General features: G+C 34.2%; 1 protein-coding gene across 3 annotated transcripts in view; it reads right to left on the bottom strand.

The window, feature by feature from the left end:
- The window catches only part of LOC123671355 (nephrin), a 494,576-nt gene that overhangs the window by 197,908 nt on the left and 269,765 nt on the right, over positions 1-26,903 (bottom strand). The window contains exons 1-3 of one of the 3 annotated variants that reach the window (XM_045605136.1): positions 16,066-16,309; positions 15,362-15,494; positions 2,435-2,643 (exon numbers count right to left, since the gene is read on the bottom strand). In XM_045605136.1, coding sequence (XP_045461092.1) covers positions 2,435-2,643; positions 15,362-15,489 — 337 coding nt within the window. In that variant the 5' untranslated portion in view covers positions 15,490-15,494; positions 16,066-16,309. Of the gene's footprint in view, positions 1-2,434; positions 2,644-15,361; positions 15,495-16,065; positions 16,310-26,903 lie in introns of those variants that run through there. The other 2 variants (XM_045605137.1, XM_045605135.1) reach the window with 2 other exon arrangements.

The raw sequence follows: 26,903 nt of genomic DNA, 5'->3' as shown, positions 1-26,903 counted from the left end.
GAGAGTTATCCTATATTTATATAGGTATCCCTATTATTCATTAAAAAAATACTTACCAATTAGATAACGAACCCATTGATTTGATTTCGATTTTTATCTCGTATAGTATTTAGTTATATCTGATAGTGCAAAAAATTTAGGGTTAACTATGGATAGTTCTCTTAGATTCAAGAATCATGTGAATGTCTTATTACGTAAATGTTATATGCGCACTCGGTTACTTTTTGCTAATAGGCATATTTTAAATTTCAAAACAAGAAAAAAACTGTCAGAATCTTCGGTTTTATCTCTTCTTGATTATTGTAACATTGTCTATTACCCATGTCTTGATAAAGTCACTCAATATCGACTTCAACGTGTGCAAAATACTTGTTGTAGATTTATATTTAATTTGAGGAAATATGATCACATTTCTCAATGCATTCTGCAGTTGAAGTGGCTCAGAGTGTCTAGTATGTTTAAATACCATTTTCTTATTTTGTTGCATGGATTGTTTAATACTCAAAGTCCGCCCTATCTTTATGACAAACTCGTTTTCAGAAATAATATACACAATCGCAACACCAGATATTCACAGATACTTAACATGCCTCGCCATTCGACAGCTCTATTTGAACGCAGTTTTACTTACAATGCAGTAAAACTTTTTAACTCCTTCAAACCGGAATTATCAATACTAATAACCAAATTTAGAAAAGTCATTAAAAATGAACTGCCGGATCAGCAAAACTAGCCACATTGTTGTCGCATTGTATTTTTGTATTATGGTACTTACTAGTTTATTTGTTTTTTTTTCTCCTCTGCTGATAATCAAATCAATATTATTGAAATTGTAAGATGTTATTTCTTATATTGTTTTTGTTTTATTTTGTTTTTTTTTTATCTTGTAAACTGAAAAGGTTAAGAGTTTAAGAGTAGCTTTAGCTTATCTTCGCCTTTTCGTGGCAAATATATGTACCTACATTTGTTGAATAAAGTCGGTTTATTATTATCATTATTATTATTATATAGGAAGACGAATATTATTCTTTTTGTGCTCCATACATTTTTGAATTAATATTTTTCCGATTTTTTTCTGAAGCTCCCTTCGTTATTTCAATCCTGGTTTTTGTCAGGTCCTCTTTGTTGTGAATTTTCTTGCCTTTGAGAGTTCCCTTCGGTTTTTCATTATTTCAACTATTTCTTAATTTCACGAATACAGGTCATTGCATTCCATGAGGCCTCAAATATGCTACTCTATACTATTCAGTTGCAGGCTTGTGTTGGATAGACTACTTGAACGTAGTTTTATTGACATATTCTAATGGACTTTTGTCCCGAATTATTTGAATCCATAAATTCTCACATTTTGTATTCTGGAATGCTGCTAGAATCAATTTTTTTTTCATTAATTTCTTTATTTCTTTCTGGTTGAGGTTTTGATTTTTTTTCAGTTTCTTCCTGTAATTTGAGTTCGCAAGCGATGCTTAGTTGCTCTATATCTTTTTGTATAAATCAAGGATATCAATAATGACTGCTTCCTTTTCCTTTTTAAATATTTCTTTAATTTCTTGGTTAAGAAATTATTTTCTTTTAATTTTGATGACAACTGTATGATAAGAAATTTACACACAGTTATATGAAAAGAAGTAATAAAATAACGATTTAAGTTACTGCATGTTAAAAAATTACAGGAAATTGATCAATCAAACACAGAATTTGTATCATTTATGCAAATTAATTGTACCACTTTCAAAATGGGCGTCTTTCGGAATATTATATTTATGTCAAAGAAGAGACCATAGTCAAGACATCTTTTAAACTCATATACTGGGACCGATTTCAATTGGTGGTTATTTTTCTTTTTTGACGAACTACACGACATTTTCATCACTTCGATGCATAAAATACCATTTATTATGACTTGAGAAAAATTTTGTTTCATTTTTCATATATTGCTGCAACCGCACTTAAGATCAACAAATAAAAAAACAATTACTGTAAACGCGATATGACAACAAGCCTTCAGGAATTGAATGTGAACCACTTCCTGAACACCTTGAGCCACACCATTTTGGGGGAATTTGAAATTTATGTCAAAAAGAATTGAAGCTTATCTCAACTGATTTGATATATTTTATTATATTTAAAATATTTATGTGCTTCGACCGCAACTGATATTCAGCCCTATTCTGTGACTTCAAATCGAATAGAGATGGTATGGATTGAAAAGAAATGCACCGGAATCATTTCAAATTGGTATTCAGCAAAACAATTACATGGATATTAATTACGAATTACATTTGGCAATGGAAGAAGAATTGGATATACCAAATTTGGATGCCATATAAGTGAAATATTCCGATTTCTTAGATTACGATCTAATTCGTTCGTTTCTATTCGAGTTACAGATTAGGGCCCATTGTTTATAATTGAAATCGAATTCGGTACTTACTGATAACTGTGAAATTAACTCTACTGTTTCTAGTAGGCGAGTTTTTGAAGTCGACCCGACATCTATAAATCCCTTCATCTGATATCTCTATGTGGTCAATGAAGAGAAATGCTGGAGTAGTTGTTGCCTGGAAGAAGGCTCGTGGACCAAAGGCATTAGGGCTAGACCACAGCTTCGCATTGTTGGCTTGTCGACCTCTCAAGTCATAACTGAAATAGAAATCAGAGATAGTGAAAAGTTTCTATTCTTTTTTTTCGGGTCACAAAAAAATATATAACATGATATATGAATTTCTTATCAAACTAGAAAAACCGAACAAATGCCTAACTATAATAATCTGTAATCTCCAGATATTTATAAGATTCGGTGGCCACCTCTAGTCACATTTGAAGAACAACATTTATCAATTTGAAAAAACCTAACGGTGTTGAATTCGGAAACCTTGGTGGCCACCGAATATATCAATTATCTGAAGTTCATAAATTATTGAAGATTGGAGTGTGAAACTGAAACTTTTGATGCTGTTTCTCATGGAAATTTATATATCATGTTTTATATTCTTGGAAAGGAAAAAATTAAGCAATTTCATTTGTTGTAGAAATTGGTATGCTTCACATTTGAGAAAAAACACAATTATGTATTATAACTTCGAAACTAATGGCAATAAAAAATAAATTATTACACCAATGGATTCTACTGGAGAGTGCCTGTACGATGTTTTTGTTTCATGTTAATAGTACCAATAATAAATAATTTATAAGAACTTTTCATTTCACGCCATTTTCCAATGTAGTGACGCTGTCTGTGCCCAGATGGCGTTATGAGTGTTCGCGCCACACTACTTCGACCTCGAAGTATTTGAAAGGGTCGTTGCGTTGCAACAATGGTTAGAGAGGGTCTGTCTTAGGCAGAGATCGCTGGATTGCCTAACTGCGATCTCGGGACGAAACACCAATCCCCTGGGAGAGAGCGAGAGAGGGTGCACCTCGTAACTTGTCTCGAGAACGACTCGCCAAAGCTTGAAAACAGTTGAATTTATGAGGGTGAGATTTCCACTAAATTTATTCTCTCAAAAACCAAGCTCGAATATGAGCCATTTATTTCTGAGTGAGAAATTGATTCTTTCTTATAAGTGAAGTAAGAAAATTTCAAGTAACCCGAACCTTCGCGAACCATCAGAAACAATTAAGCAAAATCGACTCGAAATTAGGAATTTTTTTGAAATTACGCATTAATGCACAATCATATTATGAGATGAAATGGATAGAATCTGAAATATGTAAAAGTAACTCCTTATCAAGCATATACAAGGTGAGGCATAATTAATGGATAATCCTGTACTGGCGAATAGGGGAGGTCATGGCCGATCAGAAAATGTAAAGTTATGTTCAGTAAAAATATCATAGTTTTCGAGACATCGGACAATTTCATTTTTTTCTAAAAAGTGCACTTTACTCACTAATTTCAATGCTGTGATCACAAATCTTGTTATTTCTTTGGGCATTGTTTTTTATTTTACTCTCAAATAGCTGTACTAAGAGATAAACTACCAAATTCCTACCATCTTGCTCAATTAAGAAAAAAAAGTAGGATAATCCTCATGTATGCAAATTCACTTACTTTTTTCTTTAAGTTTCATTGGTTATGGTGAAAATAAATTGTGTTGAGACCTTAGTGAACATTTCATAAATAAATTGTGTATTTCATTGCGATTCTAAAATGGCATTATACATGTTATTCTTTCATTGGGTGCTCGGAGAACGTTTCATTATTACAACTGAGGTACTTATTTCAGTGAAAGAGTTTTTTGGGGATTCTGCACTTGCCTTCTGCACGAATGCACGCTAAACATATTCTAATAAAAGATCGTTTGATTCGTCGCGCACGCATTAACGAAGCAGCTCTAAATATTAATCAAGCCAGATATGCGCGACGAATGAAACGATCTTTTATTAGAAGATGTAAAGCGTGCACTTACTTTAGCACTGTAATTTAAAATAAATAGTGAAAATTTCGCTGTGTTTCATTTAACCATTCTTAGATTTCATCAAAAATCCCTAAAACTCTCTTTCACTGAAATTAGTACCTCAGTTGTAATAATGAAACGTACTCCGAGCACCCAATAAAAGAATAACATGTATTATACCATTTTAGAACCGCAATGAAATAGGCAATTTATTTATGAAATGTTCACAAAGGTCTCAATACATTTTTTTTTCTCATCATAACGACTGAAACTTAAAGAAAAAAGAAAGTGAATTTGCAAACATGAGGATTATCCTACTTTTTTTTCTTAATTGAGCAAGATGGTAGGAATTTGGTAGTTTATCTCTTAGTACAGCTATTTGAGAGTAAAATAAAAAACAATGCCCAAGGAAATAACAAGATTTGTGATCACAGCATTGAAATTAGTGAGTAAAGGTGCAATTTTTAGAAAAAAAAGAAATTGTCCGATATCTCGAAAACTATGATATTTTTACTGAACATAACTTTACATTTTCTGGTCGGCCATGACCTCCCCTATTCGCCAGTAGAAGATTATCCATTAATTACGCCACAACCTGTATGCTTTCTTCATTCTCCGTAAAGAATCTGCATATGAATAGCTTCCATTAGCTATAGATAAAGTTCTTCAGTTGCTGAAAACCGAGTTTTCTGGCAATTTATTCAAACTGAGAGTGTACAAACGTGGTGCCATGAGAGATCGCTTATTTTCTTCTTTCAAGCCAGCACCCTCGAACAAGACCGAAATGAATGTTTTGTGGCGGAATTCCTTTTCAAAGATCCTTATGGGAGCTGGACAAATACATCTCGGAATTCGCAAACAGGATAGCCGAGCGAGAATGGACGGCGAACGAAAACATTTCGGATTTTTATGGAATAAAACTTTATTGGTGCTCTTAGCGACTAATCGAGAGACAGCCAGTGATATACAAGTGTAACGCATGTGGAATAGAAATTATATGGCGCACCACCCTTGCGGAACCGAGGCGGCCGGGCCACTCGATAGTGTCTCTACGAGGGATTTATGGGAACCTTTGAAAGGATCTGCCGATTGCAGATTTGACTGCGGACTCTTTTTGTAGTTGTGTCGAATCTGCTGTTTCTGCAGGGATATTGGAAGGATTTGGGGGCGGAAGCCGACAAGGAACTGAGTATTTCCTATTTTTCTCCTACAGTTCGATAACCGTCGCAGGACGAAATTATTTATTCCGAAAATCCTTTCCTTTAGACCCCCCATAAATATATGTCACGTATGCTTAGAAAGTCGAGATTGGAGAGAATGTTTATGTCATTACTCCATTAGTCCAGTCTATCGAACTTTGATTTTCGTCGTTTTAGTCGAATTTAAACTTGTCTCTGGTTGAAAACCAAGGATATTCCGGATGTTTGGCTGTTTGAGAAAAATATTTGAGTCACATTCGCTCTTGGGTAAACAATCTATGATGTTGTGCCTGAAGTGGCGATAGGATGTAGATCTGTTGCCCACAATGAACACAATCGATTGACCTTTATCTCATAAGATTATAATTATTAGGAGCAATGAAAACCTCGGAAATTTCTACAAGGTGTCTTGAAAGGCGGTTTATTTAGCTAACTTATGCAAAGAAAGTTCTCCAATATTCGAGGTTTTCATAACTTGAGTCCAAATATTATTGAGAACGAAAGAGATCGTGGAATAGGTTTATTGGTCTGTTCGTGATGATCCCGACCTACCCATTCGGAAAGCGTACAAGTGCTTTGAATGTGCTTAGTTAGATCATCGCTACACCGCATTTTACACAAGAATTGTTTGTTTTTTTGTTTTTTAGATAGAAGTGATTTGTTAATTTAGATTTGTTATATGAGTTGAAGCCTTGGTACCAGTACACCTGTACTGATTTAAGGTCAGAAAAATAAAGTTTATTATTATTATTATTATTATCTAAATCTGCACTCCCATGAAACCCAAGATGCGCTTCATAGGTTTCTACTTCATAAATTAGGTAATTGGGTGTCTACAAATGTTTGCCAACATATTTTTCCTATAACTGCTATGGAAAGAAGCGTACTCTTCATAGCTCACTCAATTTCAAAACTATGTATTGCTTATACTATGGGAAATATTATTCCACATAGCACTTTACCCACACCTCGCTTGGTAGACCAATGAAATTGAACTTTTGAGTCGTTTCTATGAAAACGCAATTAATCAGCACATACTGTCAACGAGGGCCATTTTGATTCGAATCAAGTCTATTATTTGAATTATTGAAATTTGTGCAGTTGTAGGAAAAGTATAGTGCCTTTTTCTTGCTCGTGTGTTTGCGGCACTCGCCTTTCAGGCACAAACTTCCACACTTGCGAGAAAAGTTGGACTTTCCCGACTTGTTGCACAATATACTATTTACACTCATGTGTTTGCGACACTTGACTTTCTGGCTCGTGCTGCACAAACTTCCATACTCGTGAGAAAAGTCGAACTTTCCCCACTTGTTGCACAATATACTATTCTCATATAAAGCCCTCAATTTTTTTGAAGAGTAGAGATGCAGCAACTTCACACTTCCAATGTGTTCTTGCCAAGAGTACGTTGAATTTTTTTAGGCAAATTAAACTCTGTCCGGATTTCTCCTTTGTGGAAATCGTCGACGGTATTCGTGAACAGTAGCTGGAGCATTTCCATTACAAAAGCCATAGACAAAAACCATATTTGCATATTCTAAATTTGAATAGATGTGTGGCATTTTATAAGAGTTCAATCGTAAAAACACAAAAATAAACGCTTCAAACACACTGACACTAATAAATGTCGGCACAACAAAACGGACCAGACAATCGGTACTTACAGCATTTATGAAAAGAATTTGAAATAATTAAATTACGCTACAATTTGAAAACATATGAGAATCGGATAACACCATATGTGTTTTTTGAAATTATTTTCACGTGTACAATTAGGGATTCTTCAAGCCAAGTAGCCTACTCGACTTGAAAATCAAGCGTGAAATATTACATACTTGAACTTGACTAGATTTGAGATATTTATTGCTTGACTTGATATCAAGCTACTTGATATTACTTGAGCATGATACGCACAAGTCGCACGTTATATATTTCCGCAACCTCATTTGCGCTTAGACAGAATGAGGGGGTTCCCCGAGCTCTAAGATGACTGAAGCGATCGCCAGCAGGGGCATAACTAGACTTGACTTATGGTGGGCGTATACCCTCACTTTGAAAAAGCAGAATCCTTTTTTCATAATTTTTTTTCAAATTGGTAATCAATTCTTTTTATTTCTTCTAATCAACCAATAACCCCCCTCGTTACACTTATGATTGCCAGTGTGCCTCTTTTAGTATTTCTCCCGCATTTCTACGAAATTTTTACTAGACAGAAATCTGTTGATCGATTTGATTAATTCTTCATCTGAAAATTTAAAGAAACGTTTTTATGAGAAACGTATTTTATATTTAGTATTTCAGATCCAATTTTTAAAAGTATCTTGTGCTTATCTAGTACCTCGAACAATTAAAAGAATTCTGTATTTGATTATTTTATCTTGTGAATCTTTTCCACATATTTACCTAGCTTTTGGAAATATTCAAAGATATTGGAAAGCTAGCAGAACCATTTTGGAACTTCAGATTTATTTTTCCTAATTTTAGGCTAATTTATTATCCTATTGAAACATTTTTTCCTCTCAAATTGTATTTTTTAATATTTTTTATTATGTTATTATTTATAGTGATTTATTTTTGGTTCCAATTTCAAAATACACTGCTCAACAATTGATAGGAATCACTTACTTGTTTTAAATTTATTTCTGAAATATTCGCTCCAAGATTATAAATTTAGTCAGATATCAGAGTATTTTCAGTTGATAATATGGTTCACTTGAGAAAAGAATGCAAAAATGGAAAGTTGGAGAGAAAAAAAGACTTTATTAGGAACACTCAAAATTCTGTGTTTGAATAACATAAAAATTTTATGATGAAACCACGAGAAGGCTGAAGTTTCGGTTGAGCTAGTACCTAGTTCGTCCCCCACGAGCTCGTCTCAAGCATTTTACCCTAGGAGGCATACTTTCGATCAAACGATTTATAAAATTTTGGGGCAAATTCGTCCAAATATCCCGTAAAGCGTTAGAAAGGTCCTCCAGGTAATTGATCGGTTGTTCTAAGGTTGACAATTGTCTAGACATCTCAGACCAGACATGTTCGATGCAATTCATGTCTGGAGAGCGAGCTGGCCAGTCCATCCTATCAATAGCATGAGTTTCTAGCGCTTCATTAACCAGACGACTACGGTGTGGATGGGCATTATCGTCATTTAAAATAAAATTCTCGCCCACGGCAGCCGCAAACGGAACAATTATGGGTTCAATAATCATATCGTGATATCTCTGGCTGGTCATGGTGGTGTTCTGCAGAACAACCAACTCTGTGCTTTGGTTCAAACAAATACCTCCCCATACACATATAGAACCTCCGCCAAAAGCTGTTGTGGGTACCATAAACTGTTCTGCATACCTTCGACCTCTTTCCCTCCAAGCAAGAATACGTCCATCGGAGTTGACCAAACGAAATCTAGACTCATCCGTAAATAAACATCGGCTCCAATCTTCAAGTGTCCAATTGCGGTGCTCCTCAGCCCATTGCCATAGATGAACCCGGTGTTCCCTATTCAAACGGGGATGTTGTACCCTCCTACGTGCTCTCAAACCACGAACATGTAGTCGTCGTCTTACAGTCTGGTTCGAAATTAGAACTCCTGTTGCAACTCTCAGTGATCTATTGAGCCGCGACGCCGGGTAAGTGGGATTTCTCCTAGCATTGAGGATCAAAAGACGATCTTGGGCAGCTGTTGTACTGCGCTGCCGACCTCCCCCATGAACATAAGCTACTGAGTCATTTTGGATGAACCTATTCCAAGCCCGACTCACGACACTTTGCGAAACATTCAACCGCCGGGACACTTCTCGCTGGGACAAACCTTCCTGTATCCACCGTATGATTTGGTCCAGTTGCACAGGAGCCAAACGTCTTTTCGGCATGACTGATAAGCTGATATTGTTCTCATTTCTTCAATTATTGTCACCTTATGTGTTTGAACGAGAGAAAAAAACAGATTTAATAACAAATACCACATTGCTTTTCACTCCACCTGTAACAGCCTACAGATAATAATCGATTTTGTGAACAAGAGCCGATGAAGTGAGGAAGACTTTGATATAATCAACTCAAAACATCTTACTTTTTCCTTAGAGAACATATAATGTACAGATATTCACGAGATAACTTTTTCATTGATGTGACACCACACAATGCTAAAAATCAATAAGCTTGATAGAATTCCAGTACTTGATAAATAAATACTTGACTTGACTTGAGATTGTTAAACTACTACTTGACTTGATTTCAAGTCTAGCCAAAGAACTTGAAAATCAAGTCAAGCCGTGAATCCGTACATCCTGGAGTTTGGTGTGTTCCACCCGACTTGTTTTTATCCATTATCAGAAATAGTAGACATGGTATATATCCTTTCGCAACATTCAAGAGAAAACCATTCTTTTTTTTAAGTCCGATAGATCTTGAGATTTCATCACTACTGGATGAAAACTTATTGAAATGGCTTATACTCTCGTGAATGGTTGTCTAAAAATGAAATTTTGAAAGAATTAAATCAAAATTCGTAACCAAAAAATAAGATTCCGTTAACATTCATTCGTTTCAATTATGAACGAGGCCTCGGTTTTTCTATGCTAGAGATAATTGAATTATCCCAACGCTTCATGTCGGAAGCGCCAGGGTTCGCCAAAAGTAAAGAATCATATCTGTTGAATGCTTTGTGTGGAGTTCCAGAAGGACTCTCACGGAAGAAGTGAACCGTATTCTATCATTTTCTCTGTTCAAAGGCAGATGGTTTACACCCACAGCAAATAATCGTAACGTTACGAAAGAATCAGGATCGGTGAATGTCTGGAAGGAATTCCGGAGGAATGCGGATGTGGGGAGGCTTTGACTGACGTTGCGGAAACAAGGGCGAGGTTCTTTATTTTTCGAGTTGAATCAAAATCACCATCATTCGAGAATTTTTATTTTTAGCACGAACATTCATCTCTTTCAAATTTCATTACGAATATCAGATAGTGGTCTGAAATTCAACGAGATATTTGTAGTTCTTGAATTTCATCTCTCAAAAAATTTCTTCGTAAAATGTTTCGAATTTAATGTATTATCGAAATTCGAGCCATATGTTTTCTTATTCTTTGATATTCTGTCGATGAGAATATTTGATTAGAAAACAATAACCACGCTCATCGGAAATGTTAACTTTATGTATTTGAATAAATAGAATAGTAATTTATGATACAAGTGCAGAAGCATTGATATTCCTCCACGAGTTCCGAATTTAAAAACGAGTCACGAGGTGGCGAGTTATAGAATGAGCCTTTTGCACGAGTACACAGGGTGTTTCAAATTCCGTCGGCACCATTGCCAACTCCGTTATTATTGATACTACGTTGTCGGTTAAATGGGCAAACTAGTAGCTTTTCTAGTGGTCTTCTCGATGCCGAAAACAAACAAAAAATTGACAGTCGCGTTGTGATAATATTTCATAAAATGAAATTTTTTTCAATGGTACTCTATATTTTTTCATGCATTTCGATCGTAATAACATTCTCAACAATAAAGCTCATTTCAATTTTTTTCGTAAAAGTGAAAATAAGACAGTTGTACTGATAGGAAACATTTATAACGAACGAATTTGATAAAGCGCTATAAAATATCGGGTTAAAGTTCAAAAACACCGCCTTCTTGTTGAACACATATTTAGGCCCTTCTATTGACACTATTGATTCACAAAATGAATGCGGCTAGCGGAATGGATTTAAGATGGAAATAATCGTTTTGTATATCAATATCAAATAGCTTAGTGGTGTCAATTGCGTGATCGACATGATGATCACGGGTTTCACGAGTTCACATCCCAGCGCAATTTTTTCTTTTTACTGTCTTATTTTTCCATTAGTAAGAAAATATGGTCATTCATGTTAGTACAAAAAATGGGCGTTTGGACAATCGTGAGGTTTTATTCGCCAAAACAAATGAATTTTTCGTACTAGTGAAAGAACTTAATATTTCCAAATAAGTCGTTCATTTTCCACTTTAGGAAGAAAGGTGATATGAGCTTTGTTGTTGAGAATGTTATTACGAATCGAAATGCCTGAAAAAATATAGGGGTTTCATTGAAAAAAATAACAAGAAAGTTTATGGGTCCAACTCAATCATATGACTATTTCTCTAATTCTGTGGTTATTCCGTTCATTCTTCCACATCTTGTAGAACAAAATCGTGCGAGAATATATCAGAAACGCACAGTTTTCATGGTTATATTTTATTATTCTATGTTTGTACTCCGAACTTTCCGCCACGGCTTTATCTGTCAATTCATCAATTTGCCTTGAAGAAATCAGTTCTGCCAACCAACATTTTTCAATGTAAAAATCACTAAAATATATTTATGGAAATATTTCATTAATTTCAAATAAAATGCAATGAATTAGAGAAAATAATGTATAATACTCGTACAGAAGGCTCATTCTACCACTCGTTCATTCCAAAACTCGCCACTTCGTGGCTCGTTTTTGAATTTTGAACTCGTGGAAGAATATCAATGCCTTCTGGACTTGTATTATAAATAACTATTCTCGAGATACAGGATGTCGAATTTGGAAAGAAACAATTCTCTAAAATAACATTTTTCGAAGGATAACATCTTGAATGAGTCACTTTTGCGCGACAAATTTTATTTACCCGTAAGGTAATCATTTTAGACTGGTTTTCAACAAAAAGTATTGTTTGATGAAGAAAATAGGGTAATATATTAAGAGAGGCGATCGTAATTACAAAAGTGGCCAAAAACCTGTAAAAGATGAGAATTTCATACAGGTAAGAGACACGTTGGCGTTTACTTATTGCTATTTTGCCATTTTACAATGAAAGACGTTGTACAGGATGTTCCAAATTCGATGCTCACTGAGAGCATCTTATGAACTATAAGAATCAGAGAAGAAAATCTTTCAGGTTCCCTGATCTCCTGTTCTGGAAATAATTAGATATCAGAAAGTATATTTTAAATAACTTGATTCCTTTTTGAGTTTCAGAGCGTTCCTGAAAAATGATTGTTCGAGATATTCGAAGAGTTTCACAATTCCATTCAGTAATTTGTATGGTTCATTCGATACTCATAATGAATCATAGATATAGCGAAATATTTGAAAGAAACGCCCCATAACTCGAGAACGAATCAAGATACCTATTATTTGCTTTTTGATATTTAATTATTTCGAAAAACAGATCGAGAGGTCTTTATTTATTCATTTATTTATTCTTTGGTGGTCCTATAGTTCTTGAGATGCTTCAAAGAGCATTGAATTTGGGACACCTCGTATACAATGTCTTCCATTTTAGAATGATAAAATAACAATAAGTAAACACCAACGTGTCTCTCAACGTTGCTCTGTATGAAATTTCCATTGTATACAACTTTTTGACAAGTTTTGTAATAAAGATCGTCCCGCTTAATATCTTACCCTGTGTATCTCAAAAGCTGGTCATAACAAAACCAATACTCTGTATCAGGATTTTCGTCCATGTTATCAATAATAAAAACGAATTAAAGGTCCAAATTCCTGAATAATTCGTTTTTAAAACCAATACTGTTTGACAGTGTAATAGTGTACTCGAATTAAGGGTAATGACAAAAAATTGGAAGACTCTTTCAATTTCAGGGCGAGTTCTGAACTAATTTTTTCTTTTAATAATGTTTGACATACCCAGTATCTAACAATATTTTCTATTGGAAACCAGTCTAAAATCATTACCCTTTGGGTGAGTAATATTTATCGCTCAAAAGTGTTACATTCTTGATTGAAACATAAAAAAATACAGAGGTAATGATTTCAATTAGTGATATCTATCATCAATGAAAACGATAACACCACAAAACTATTTATTTATCGAATATCTGAATTGAGAACAAACAATAAAATGAGTTCTGAAAAACATACTATCTCAATGAAAAACCTAAATGCTATATAAAAGCCTTTGAAACAGAAAAAATTCTCCTCTGACATCAACAGCTGTATCAAGCCAAACAGGTAAAATATTTTGAAGGAAATCGAAATGAACTTCGCCAGTTAAAAATGGTACAGAACAACCAATCTATCATTATAAACACCACACCAAAGCATGAAATGAAAACCTGTATTGGGAATAGGCCTGTTTTGTAGCAAAAAGATTTGGTTCGGCGCAGACAAAATTTTTTTTGAATAATTAATACCATCTCAGGTAAATTGTGCTTCATCGCTTAATAACCATCGGTATAAAATTCTTTGATTTCGCAATATCCACCTTAAAACTAGTCTAGCGATTTCATCGCCTAACTCTAATTCCTGAACTTTTCATATTATTACTTGATTTATTGAGTATTAAAATCGCATGCGGAAGTTCGGGAAATACCTTGCTCCCCCTATTTTTTTTTCCTTTATTCGAATATTCTATCAGATTCAAGAAATTTTAAAATACAGTGTGATTGTTTTGGTTTGAATCTTATTTATCAATTTTTCCTAGGCCGGATCGAAAAAAAACATTTACTATGACTGTATGAAGTAGTTGTTGAAAAGAACTATCAGGAAAATACATAGGGTGGTTCGATGCTTATGGGTAATTGAAGAAATTGACATAATCAATGAAACACTCTGTATCTTGATTATAAAGAGAGATAGACCTTCAAATATAGGTTATCCTGACTCGCCTTAGTGTCCTCCGAGGTGTCCTCTATCTTCCCTTAGCTTTCGCTCATTCACCAATGAATGTATGTCTGTCATTTTGCTTGTCCGATTTTAATGAAATAGAAAAGGCCAAAAGTAATTTCATGATAATTTCAGCTTTCTCGGTATCAGAAAACTTATGGATCAAGCGAAAACATGTAACTCTTCATAACTCTCGTTCTGCTTGTCTCATTTTGATGAAATTCATTATGTATGTTTGGATTTAGTCGACAGTGATTTAATAGCTATTTTTTCGAATGAATGGTGCGCATTGTTCATGCGCAGACGTGCAATTCACCCAATACTTCGCGTGCTACTAGATGTTGTTTATGGAATCTGGTATGGACATTGAGGCTTGGCTAGGAGTGTTTCCGTTAAAATTTTAACTCTAATAGAGATGAACTTCGAAATGGATATTCGGATTGAAATGGAAGGTGCTATAGAACTTTCAGCTCCTTGCATATGCCTAAATTAGAACTTTTAGGCAGTTAATAGTGTTGAAAGCTGAACATAACCCAATGTAGACGGCTGATTTTAGAAGCGTGGGACGAGGAAGCATAGTGTTACACCCTTAGGCGAAATTGGAATTAGGTTACTTCACACTTCAGAATAATTTTCATGAGAAAGTTAATAAATAATGAATACCACTTTTTTTGTTCTCGAATTTCCTTCAAAGTATCTTCTGACATCACATCATGTCGGATATGCTTGTTTTCATAAATATTATGCCTCACGATAACGAACAGTTGGCCACTTGAAGGTTATCGTCAAATATAGACGCCACTCTACAAGTAGTATCGCGAACTTCAATTAATTGAGAAGAGATTCAACGTTTGAACAAAAAGTTATGCTCAAAATCGTTTAATACGATACGGACAGAAAGTATAAGCAGAATATACACAACATTAAAAATGACTAACTTGTTAAGGTGAGACAATTTATCATTTTCTGGGAGTTATTCCCGAGGTTATTCCGGGGTCTCTGAAACATCGTATAAGAAGTCTATCCGGACGAAAGGTTTATCTTTTGACTTTTGACATGATTATGCTTCCCCTAGCTGATATGTTATTCATATAGGCGTTATATAGGAGATAATGATAATTCTCACCTGTACAAAGGTTCACTTATGATTTCTTTAAACCATAGAACCATGGACACCCCATCATCTCTGTCTCTTGGAGTTAGATTACACGGCAAACCTATTTTCTGACGTAGAACTCCTTGAACGGAGTCCATTGGAACTGTAAAAAAAAAACATGTATCAATCAAGGAGAATCAATTTTTTATTCAGTCCTGTAAATCGTAATTATAATATTTCAGTTCTTTTGGAATTTCAGTGGAAAAATCAGTCTCTTAAAAAAGTATAACTAGTACAATAGTTTTATGTTGAAACTGTGGCACATATATTAAGTACTATGAGAGCTCCTTAGTGAAGACTGAAGGAATCAGTGTTCCTTTGAATATTTTGCATTCTTATCTACTAAATTCAGATCTTCTTTTCTCTATTTCCATTTATAGGATGTAATTGTGATGAGAATTATGGGAGGTATATCCTAAGACTATGACAAATGGCCGAATATTATTGTCGTTCTCATTCTCTCGAGAGTTTCTTGTATTTATAGACAATTTGATGAGTCCCTATAAACATCAATAATCTGAATAACTCCGAAAGCTTTTAGCTCGAGGGAGTTATTCTTTAAATATTAATGGTCCAATTGAATTGTCTTGAAATTGCTCGAGATGAATAAGAGAAAATAATAGTTTCTTTTTGTCATAGTCGTGTGATATTCACGATGATTATTTTATAAACACCTCAAAATCACTCGCTAAGATTCCATTCATTTGTCACTTTCGCTAAAGTGAAAACATATCCCATACCCAATCTTTAAATTATCAGCTATCATGAATGTTGGGATATTCACAAAGTTCATAATTTGTCTGCCTAGAAAATACATTAACTGCCTCCAGATAGACTCTGTCTATTTTTTTCTGTATCTTCTGGAATAGATTTGCTTTTATATTCACTGATTTCCGTAGTGTGACATGAACGAAAACGAGACATTTTCAATTTTGAGTTTTTGGAATGTCAAATTGTGACATTTTGTCATAGTATTTAAATTTATACAATCCATAGAGTAATAACAGTATATTTTAATGGCATATTCGACTGTGTGCACCATTGCGAATTTATTCGAATTTTTGTCGAATCACAGCAGTGCTAAAATGGTCCAACATCGATCGAGAGCTGTTCAGTAGAATACGCTATAAAAAAAGTTGCAGAATGGCCTCTTATTCCAACACGAATGCGAAATTCGAAAACGAGCGACGAAGCAGAGAGTATGAGTGTTGGAATTGCCATCTGCAACGAGTATTTGACGATATTTTCTCTATTTCAGACAAGTTTAATGAAATATTGTCGAATTCCAATGAAAAATTCACATAAGATATACATTCCAGATTACGCAATTTGAATTTTAATTGTACTTTTTGAATTTGAAATATTTTATAATTACGCATCCTTGAAATATGTCTGACGAAATCGATTCAACACCACCAGGATCAAGAAAAATTTCGAATAAAGTTGTTAATCATTTCAGTTAATCCAAATTATATCACATATATTGACAATTGAAGTTTTTGAAATTTGATAGGATCTGAAGTAGGGCTGGGACTTTTTCGCCTTTTTGTATTCGAATATTCATCCATAAATTTATTCGATTATTCGAATAATTCATTCAAACAAATATTCATGCTTGATTATTCATGAGTAGTAATGGATATTCAACTAATAGTTGATTATTCAGTGATTATTCAATGAATATTCAGTGATTAAACTCATGTTTTAATGAACCAATGAAATCCGAGCGTTTGGATGAGTGAATATACCCTTTGCGACGTGGTATAATCGTTTTAGTGTTTTGCCTCTCGCCATATACGCTCTATTAGTGTGACGTCACACACCGCCATTTTTAGTTCTCCTGTCAGTGTACGGAATCCAAACAAATAAATTGTCATTCAAATTAGTACGGTCTCGTTGAAGGAATTTGCTTATTTTCATAAATAAGAGTATTTGAGGAACGATTTCAGTATTAATTGATAGACAGAAGGAAAGAGGTTAATACCAGTAACTTTGAATCCTGTATCATTCCCCAGATTTTGTAAAAAGCCGTGTTTATTAGTTGAACCTCAAGTTCGAACTTACGGCATTAATCTCGTTCCTTCTGTCTATAAATTTATAGTAAAATCGTTCCTCAAATAATTACAGCGTTCAGTTCATTACAGCGCTGTTTTAAGTATTGTAATGACCTCATTACGATACTGAAATAGAGAAACATGTTTATTACTCTGAGATACAATCAAACTGAATAGCCACTCATATTACTTCATTTATCAAAAAAGTCGATCATATTGCATATCATGTGACTAAATTAGTGATTTTCGTAGGCGGAGCCATGTATTATAAATGTATCTAGCTTGTTCTCTGAAATTGAATGATCATCGGATATCATCACTCAAGATCAAAAAAGTAATTCCTAAGTTTTCGGAGAACGATGACTCCCTAACCTAACCTTCACTGAAAGAATGAAGAGGGTTTAATGAGAAGCTATATTTATTAATTATTCATTTGTGGAAAGAATTGAATGAGGATTAATCTATCGATTAATGCAACACATTATCCCATTACTGCAAATAAATGAGCGCGTTTCTTGAAAACCAATGTCCTAATATTCCCATAATTTTCCTGAAGACGTAAATGTTTCACGTTTTTCATCTCATTCTTAATTCATTAGATTAAGGCATTGTGGCGAGACGTTGAAATTAAAATAAGCAAGACAGAAAAGTTTTCATTGGTTACTGGGCTGAACTTGAGTAAGAAAAATTGTAGTAATTAGAAAATGTAAATTTTTCCTTGTGCTCTTAAATTAAATTAAAAGGATTAATGCTCCTCCGTGAATGAGGAGTGATAGCTTCGGAGTTAACAATTACGAAAAAGCAGGAAAGAATTCGATTAGGTAGTCAGAAAATTGCTGCCAATTAAAATAAGTGGAGTTCCGGTGGAAAAATGATAATGGGGTTTTGTTGTGTGGAAATACTTAACTTGGAATGGAATTGGTTTTGATGTTTTGAGAGTGAAAGCATGATTCTTTCAAGAACAATCAAATTGGTAAGTATAGATAATCCATTCTCTTCTTTGATATTATAGGTTTTCATATTATATAGGAGAAATGCGGACAAAGTGACATACTGTTTTGTTTTTCAATCATATATTTTTAGTTATTGCAATAATACTTCCATTTTGGTGCTAAATACTAACTCTTGTTTATTGGTTTTAAGCATTATAAGCTGAAAATTGAATTGAACTTCAAAAATAAAAATGAGAAATTATTTTGACTTCTAACAAAATCCATTTCGTTCGTATCTATCTATACTAAGGACAAAATGACATACTAATAATAGACATAATGACAAACATAATATTTGAATACAAAGTTCGAAAATATGTAGGTTTTGGTTCTCGAGACAGTAGCATACGATTTATAAGCCCTGTGAAAACACTCCATGCAACGCAGCCACTGCTCACCAGATATGAAACGAAAAAAAAGTCATTGCAATAAATGCAGGGGCAGTCATCGTCATTTTCATTTTTGGTTTGAAACGGTCAGTGTCAAATTCTTTATCGTCAACGACTTTTTTATTTTTCAACGGCCTTGTTTTTTTTTACCACAGGGTTTTTTTTATCATTCAATAATATTTCAGTAATTTCTTGTTTCTTCTTCTTGGGTGGATTGGTCGCAGCAGATTTAGCCTTTGTTTTGTCAAAATAAGTGACAATTGCATTTGTGAGTTTTTGGCTTTCTTATGTCTTGTCACTGAGGAAGTGGTGAAAGAATTTCAATAGGAAAATGTACCTATCGTATTTTTACAAGATACATACCAGAAATTCACGTTATATCGCGTATGGTACGTTCAAAATGAGTATAAAACAATATTAAAATGAGTTCATTAGTTTCACGTGAAAATGAATCAACAAAATTTCATATTATTTACAAAAATATACTTTCTTGACATGTATCGGACAAAATGAAATACTATGTCGTTTTGTTCATCAGGATAGTATGTCATTTTGTCCGATACATATCTTTTATGATATTGAAGCATAATTTCAAAACAAAACTAATATTCATCCCAAAACTTATACATATTATTACGTCATAACAGTACCAAAAAGAATACATTGAAAAAAACAACGAATATTGTAATGACACTCTCCAGAAGCAATTCAGAAACAAAGTGAACAAAAAAAATCCCACCGACCTAAACACATTTGTAGCTATTGCACCAGTAAAACAAACAGATGTCAATTTCTTCGCAGGATTGCCATCACCACTAGCAGAAACTTAATCATATGAAACTCCGAACTATACGGCGCCACTTTTGAAAAAATTTATAAGTTCATTTTGTGCGCATATGTAGTTTTGTCCGCATTTCCCCTAATAATAATAAAATTGCTTACGGCGAGCATGGTAAGCAGATAAACATAACTTACTATTCTTAGGTGAACGATAACATTTATATTTTTCCAATAGGTTCATCGATGGAAAATGAATGATGCTCAACATGTTTTCTTTTTAGCAAAAACTACCCCATTTAGTGATCTTTCGAATGACATATCAACTTTTGTACTAGCTGTTTGTTTTCAGCCTCAATATCATGGATAACATGATAACAATGAAAAAAAAGGAATTATTCAAACATGATTTTCTCCCATTTTGAATCTCCGTATAAGTTAAGTGCCGCTAAATACGCAGCTAAGGGGCGGGTTCCACCAAAGTTCTAACGAATGAAGAATCGCTTGATTTAGTTTGTCTATGTCTATGGTGAATTCAAAAATGAACTCAATATGAACACAAACAAAAATTGGATAATGACAAGAATTGAATTGAAGTTTTCCTATCGATTTCTGCTTCCTGCTGTTATTCAGGATTATCTATGATCATGACATATATATTCAAAACAATTATTGATCAGGGTAATAGCTTATTTGACAAATCTATCGTTCACAACAGCTTGTTCCCAAATGCCCTAAAGCACGCTTTATTCACTTCAAACTGCAAGAAGGAGATAAAATGATCCCAAGACCAATATACTTGACTTCAATTCTGGCTAAAATTTTTGAAAATTTTATTGCTACTATATTGAGTAAATACCTTCCAAAGAATAATATTTCATCTGAAAAGCAATTTGGATTGAGAATAGAAAAATTGTTCCACAGAAGATGTCTTATTCCAATTGATATATGGAATACATTAACTCATGAACAAAAAGTTGATTGGCATCTTCATAGATTTAGCAAAGGCATTTGGCAGCATTTCCTATGAATTGCTCTTAAAGAATAAAATGCATGAGGGATAAAAAGTGTAACATATGAACTTTTTGAAGATTACTTGAGTAACCGTACCTATATCATTTGTGAGAATCATCGACCACCTCAGCGAACCCCAACAACTCAGATATGATATGCCGCAGGAAACAATTCTGGTCCCAAAACTGTTTACCATATATATGAATGAAATATATGTTCATAAAGAAGTTGATATGATATACCTTTCCCGAAATGAGAAAATTCCTCCGAATAGGAATACTGAAAATACTTGAATTCAACACAAAAATGGATTCTGAAGGTGATGATCTCAAAACCAAAGAGATTTCCAACAGATCAGCTTTTTTCTAATATTTCGATAAAGCACATGCAGCTATTGTATATTTTCAATGTTTCGAAATCCATATATGATGATAAAAACACAAATGACATATTTACTACACGATAAAGACAAAATTGCGAATACCATTGGCCAATACATCGCTTTTTATAAATTTGTGTGCACCATTGGCTGCAAGGACTTGAAACGATTGATTTCATCAGATAAGAACTGTTTCCAGACCAACTAAAAAATACCCTGCTACCCTGTTCTGAGCAATTAAAAAAAGAAGTTATTTGTACAGAATATATGGCATTCGATTTTTTCCAATTACTTCAAGAATATAAACTCCCCTGGTAGTTAGGTTAGATGCAATATTTCATTGTTGAAAATTTGTAATGACTGTGTGAACGTTGAATTCGTTAAATGAATACTTTTCATTCTTTTCTAATATATAGTTTAGAATAATCCGTTTGGTCGTAAAAATAAACAAATGATCAAATATTATCTATCAGCAGACCATTTTTCGAATCCAATCAGAAGTTATTTTTCAAAATTTTTTTGAATGATCAACTCTCTTCTCCGTCTTCTAAGATGTTGAACATAAGATTTTATTTATGCCACTTTTGGTAATTTTTATTTCTGGGAGAGCCGTCATCGTTGTCGAAACGTCATTCGACATATATTATGATTCCGAAAAAATAGTGTAGGTACTAATGAACCTACTTGGAATATATTCCGATACCTAAATAGTATACTTACTTTCAGCAATACCATTCAATCATCGAACCAAGAATACAATTTAAATCAAACAAAATATAATCAACACTAAGATAGTGTTTTAGATTCTTTTATGAGTTTATTATTTTTTGAGATTTTAATACTTTCAGGTCCTTTGAAATGGCGAAATGCGTACAACTTTTTGGGTACAGAAGCCTCAGAAGAGTCCCAATTCTCCCATAGGAAAATATTGTTGAATGATTAACCAGCTTCCTTCTCCTCCCATGCATATTTTTTCAATTAAAATTGGAAGAATCCCCTTCTCAAATTTCCCACTGTTTGTGTGGAAAATTTTATATCTACACGATGAGACGTTTGGGCTTGAAACGAAGCAAACAAACCAACTTTCGGATTTATCATAACAGTATGGATTAAACAACATCGAACTTAAATGTCTCTCCTCATATTTTCAATTAATTATTTTATCGTTTCATTCATGATTCATTCATCATTCCTTCAATGACTACAGAGCGATATTTCCATCTAAATCGAGAAAGATATTGCAATTATCATGGATCTAACTTCTTCAAAGCGAAAGGCGTTTTACCAAGAAAATTATTAAGATTATATGAGTGGTCGACCTCGGGCTTTTAAAATGAAATTTAATGGTTCCAAACTCATAATTACCCCAGAATGCTCATGAAAATAAGGTCTGATCCTTGTTTACGAATGTTGGGTAAAAGCTCCTTAATTGGACAGTAAAGGCTTAGAAAGACGAATTGTAAAAGATTTTAAAATTGAAGTGACACCATCGACTAATCCTGGATTATACAGGGAACTGAAAAAAAAATTCAATCATACAAACGATTCCATTCACATACTATCAATGTCCAGGTACTATTAGAAGGTGAATTCTATATTGGCATGCATCGACAATTTTTCGATTTTGGAAAGAATACTTCTTCGAGCGGGTCTTGAATCCGCATCCTCCAAATCATTTTTTCGACTGGACAGATTAACATTTTTCTCAGCCCCATGGAGATACATAATTCGAAACATCGATTGAGATATCAAATTTGAAATATTAAGACTAAAACTTTGCATGAATGTTGGTATTCAATTCGTTCTCTCTTTCCCTGAAAATTCTCAGTAATTTTTTTTATTTAACTCTAGGATACTTACTCACAATCAACGACAATTCAAGGATATGAAAACGACTGCGCTCATGATAAAAATAACATTTTCATTCAGAGCCTTCTCATCCACCGTGGCATCTGGAAGCATATTTCATTTTAAATGCTCATATATTCTGGAATGAAAACGAGGATTCATATCTCACGATTCTGCGTATAAGGACCTAATTTAGGTATTTGGTATCATCTCGTGCAGTAAAACACCACCGAATTCATTGTTGGAAAAAGAATGCTCGAAAATGCCTGCCATTTCAAAAGAATGAATTGGTACCCTAAATTTATTACTGCAATTGGAAGGATTTTTATCAAGAAGGTTCTTCATTTCTGGAAATGAGCAACACGCTTCATTTTCTACGGTACGTTATAAAAAAATCAGGAACAAGTTCAATATAAGTATCATAATTTTCGACGTTCAGTTCAGTGAAGGAGATACTGAAAGCGTAGTGGAATGGAGTAATTGACACATGACCGATTGATAACTGGTACGAATCTTCTGCCGAGGAAGGTACTTTTTGCAATGTTTCTCTGTTTTTGTGAACAAATACTATTTGAAACAAAAGCCTATTTGAAAACTGAAAACTTTTCATTGATGAACCACTGATGGACGAATGAGAATGAGTTTATATTAATATTATATTGTTAAAGGTCAATCAAATTGAAATAGGGGAAAATAGTTGACTGAATGAATTGGGAGAAAATTGGAGGTCATTTGAAGTTGAGATTTCAAGTTCAATAAATCATGTGTTACAAATGTCAAAATCTTCTTACTTTTAACATGTTCATCTCTCATTGTCTACCGCACATGATATTGAATTTGGTTGAAAATAAACTTATATCCACATCAATTAAATAATTTTTCTTATTATCAATGGAATTCAGAGGACATAACAATTGGAATAAAGATGATAAGATGGCATGAATTAGGAACTGAATTGAAATTATGAGTTGGGGTGAAATTGAAAGTTGATAATATTTTCCCAGGTGTGAAAGGGTTGTTGAGGGTGGTTGGCAAATAGCAATTTTTTTGTTAGGGATCATGCTACCAACAGATTTTGTAGGATGCTTTTGATGAAGAATAATGAAAGATTTCATCAATATGAAAACGCTTTCCGAGTGTTGAAGAGCTCGTTGAAAAGCAACTCTTTTGTTGAACATCCTACATATTTACAAATTCTTCGTGAAGAAAAAAAAGTTCTTACTTCAGTACTTTTCACAGATTAAGTGAATGCTGTGCACAAGGAATCTGACACTAGAGCCCTCTGCTGATAAAAATTACAAGTACGATAAAACAAATAGCATATTTTTAACTTTAGGAATAAAGGTGCTGCCGTCCAAAAACTATTTTGACAATTTTGGATCCGAAGTTTTAAGTCGTTACTACCACAAATAATATTCGATGTAGAAGGTGTTGCTTCCTTCGAAAATTCTACTTCATACAATTTTTTGTGGCTCTTCATCTAATGTCGTAAAAGAACTAGTTCCACTATTGGCATTTTATACAGTTGTTCTTTATTTTTACATAATTTGCTCTTTCCAATTTTTATTGTTGTGGAATCGCCTCCCGCAAAACCAAAAAAATCTTTATATTTATTTTTTTTGTTGATTAATTTTGCCTCGTCTACATATTTTTTCTCATAATTTTTGAAAGGAAGAGTTTTTCAAAATCAGACTCAATTTGTTCTGGTACGAATTCCGAGCTGCATGAGGTACCTATATATAAAAGTTCAGGTTCAGCGTTTCGAGACACAACGCACAATAAACACACTTCAAAAAACCAAACAAGCCCAGCTTATCTTTCTAATTATTAATAACTTTAACTAACTAGCAAACCCGGCGAACTCCGTTTCGCCACCAGATGGCTTCGTTTTATGTAACATTTCGTTTGGTGATTAAAATATGAAGAAGATGTTATTTCGACGGAGATCCTTCAGTGTGAAGTTAAGTGCTTCAAGTGATTTCTTATGTGCCATTGTGCACTCATCCCAAACAATGAGCTTGCATTGCATCAACAATTTTCCCAATGCACTGGATCGGGAAATATGGCATGTTGGAGTATCAATTGTGTTTAAATTGAGTGGCAACTTAAGCGCAGAATGTGCAGTACGACCGCCATCAAGAAGAGTCGCCGCAATTCCAGATGATGCTAACGCCAAAGCTATGTCACATCTTGATCGAATAGTGGCCAAAATCAATGAAATGACAAATGTTTTCCCTGTTCCTCCAGGTGCGTCCAGGAAGATAGACCACCAGTTTTATTGTTCACCGCTTGCATTAATGTTTCGTATACTTGTTTTTGCTGTTCATTCAGCAACGACACATTATTTCGAACAAATTCCTGCAATGTATCGACATTCTATTGTAGCTCTCGATTTAATTCTTGGTTGAATGCATCGTGCATCGATCGATTTGGCGCAAACATTCCTACTTCAATCAGTAGCTTGTTTGCAATAGTCAAGCATTGATCCTCAATCAGAGTCAATCCTTCATTGTAAATTTCATCGGTTATTTGGATGTCAGGATTATTCGTTTGAATGCGCAAGCGATGCAAGATATCTTCACATATGTCGTCTTTGTATTTGTTCCATAACTGAATTGGTTGTGAAGGAAAACTTGTGGTGATGATAATTGCGAACAGCGTTCGTATTTGGTACGCATTTGATGAAACAACTGAATCCGCAAGTGTTAAATCCCAATGAGAATCGTTCTCCAGCAAACCCAATAGTTGATATGTTTCTCGATATGTTTGGCAGTGGTGGCCATTCACAGTTTTCAAATGCGCAAATGATTTTGATCCACGTACATTTACCAACAGCAGTCGCAAATAAACCAAGGTTTATAGCAAAGAAAATTCAGAAAAATTCAACAGAAAAGCCGGAAAATCATTTTTCACATACAGCGCCATCTCTGATACATAGCATGTACTACAAAGCAATATTTTGAATAGATGGCGCCGGTGCGTGATACATTGTTTGACAGCTACTTATGTATGTGAAAAATGATTTTCCCGCTTTTCTGTTGAAATTTTTCCTGTATTTTCTTTGCTATAAACCTCACGGAGCCCGAGACCTTTCCAACGAATGCAAAACCGTGGAAATCGGTTCGAGCGTTCTGCAATTATAGCGTCAGGAAGGAAAACCCGACTTATTTTTATATAGTAAATTTCTGTTGAAATTTTTCCTGAATTTTCTTTGCTATTAACCTCACGGAGCCCGAGACCTTTTCAACGAATGCAAAACCGTGGAAATCGGTTCGAGCGTTCTGCAGTTATAGCGTCAGGAAGGAAAACCCGACTTATTTTTATATAGTAAATTTCTGTTGGAATATTTCCTGAATTTTCTTTGCTATAAACCTCACGGAGCCCGAGACCTTTCCAACGAATGCAAAACCGTGGAAATCGGTTCGAGCGTTCTGCAGTTATAGCGTCAGGAAGGAAAACCCGACTTATTTTTATATAGTAAATTTCTGTTGAAATTTTTCCTGAATTTTCTTTGCTATAAACCTCACGGAGCCCGAGACCTTTCCAACAAATGCAAAACCGTGGAAATCGGTTCGAGCGTTCTGGAGTTATAGCGTCAGGAAGAAAAACCCGACTTATTTTTATATAGTAGATTTCTGTCGGAATTTTTCCTGAATTTTCTTTGCTATAAACCTCACGGAGCCCGAGACCTTTCCAACGAAAGCAAAACCGTGGAAATCGGTTCGTGCGTTCTGGAGTTATAGCGTCAGGAAGGAAAACCCGACTTATTTTTATATAGTAGATTTGCGAAATAGCAGAAACTGTTTGAAGAAGTTTGATTTCAAGCCAAACCTGAAGATACAGAAATCAAGTCAAGTCAAACTTTTTTACATAAAAAGTTTGATTTTCAAGTCAAGTCAAGTTTATGAGTAAAATCAAACTTTTACTTGAATGCATCTCTATCTGAGAGTGAGTAGGTAGTGTGGGAAAACATTGTTGCTTCAGCGTCAAATGGAACCAAATTCGCATCCATGATAATTTCCAGTATTCAACTCCTTCATGCAACTTCCAAACAATCTA

The sequence above is a fragment of the Harmonia axyridis genome, chromosome 1, assembly GCF_914767665.1.
Source record: "Harmonia axyridis chromosome 1, icHarAxyr1.1, whole genome shotgun sequence".
Lineage (NCBI taxonomy): Eukaryota > Metazoa > Arthropoda > Insecta > Coleoptera > Coccinellidae > Harmonia > Harmonia axyridis.
The sequence above is the reverse complement of the archived record's forward strand: the minus strand, read 5'-3'. Positions and strand labels throughout refer to the sequence as shown.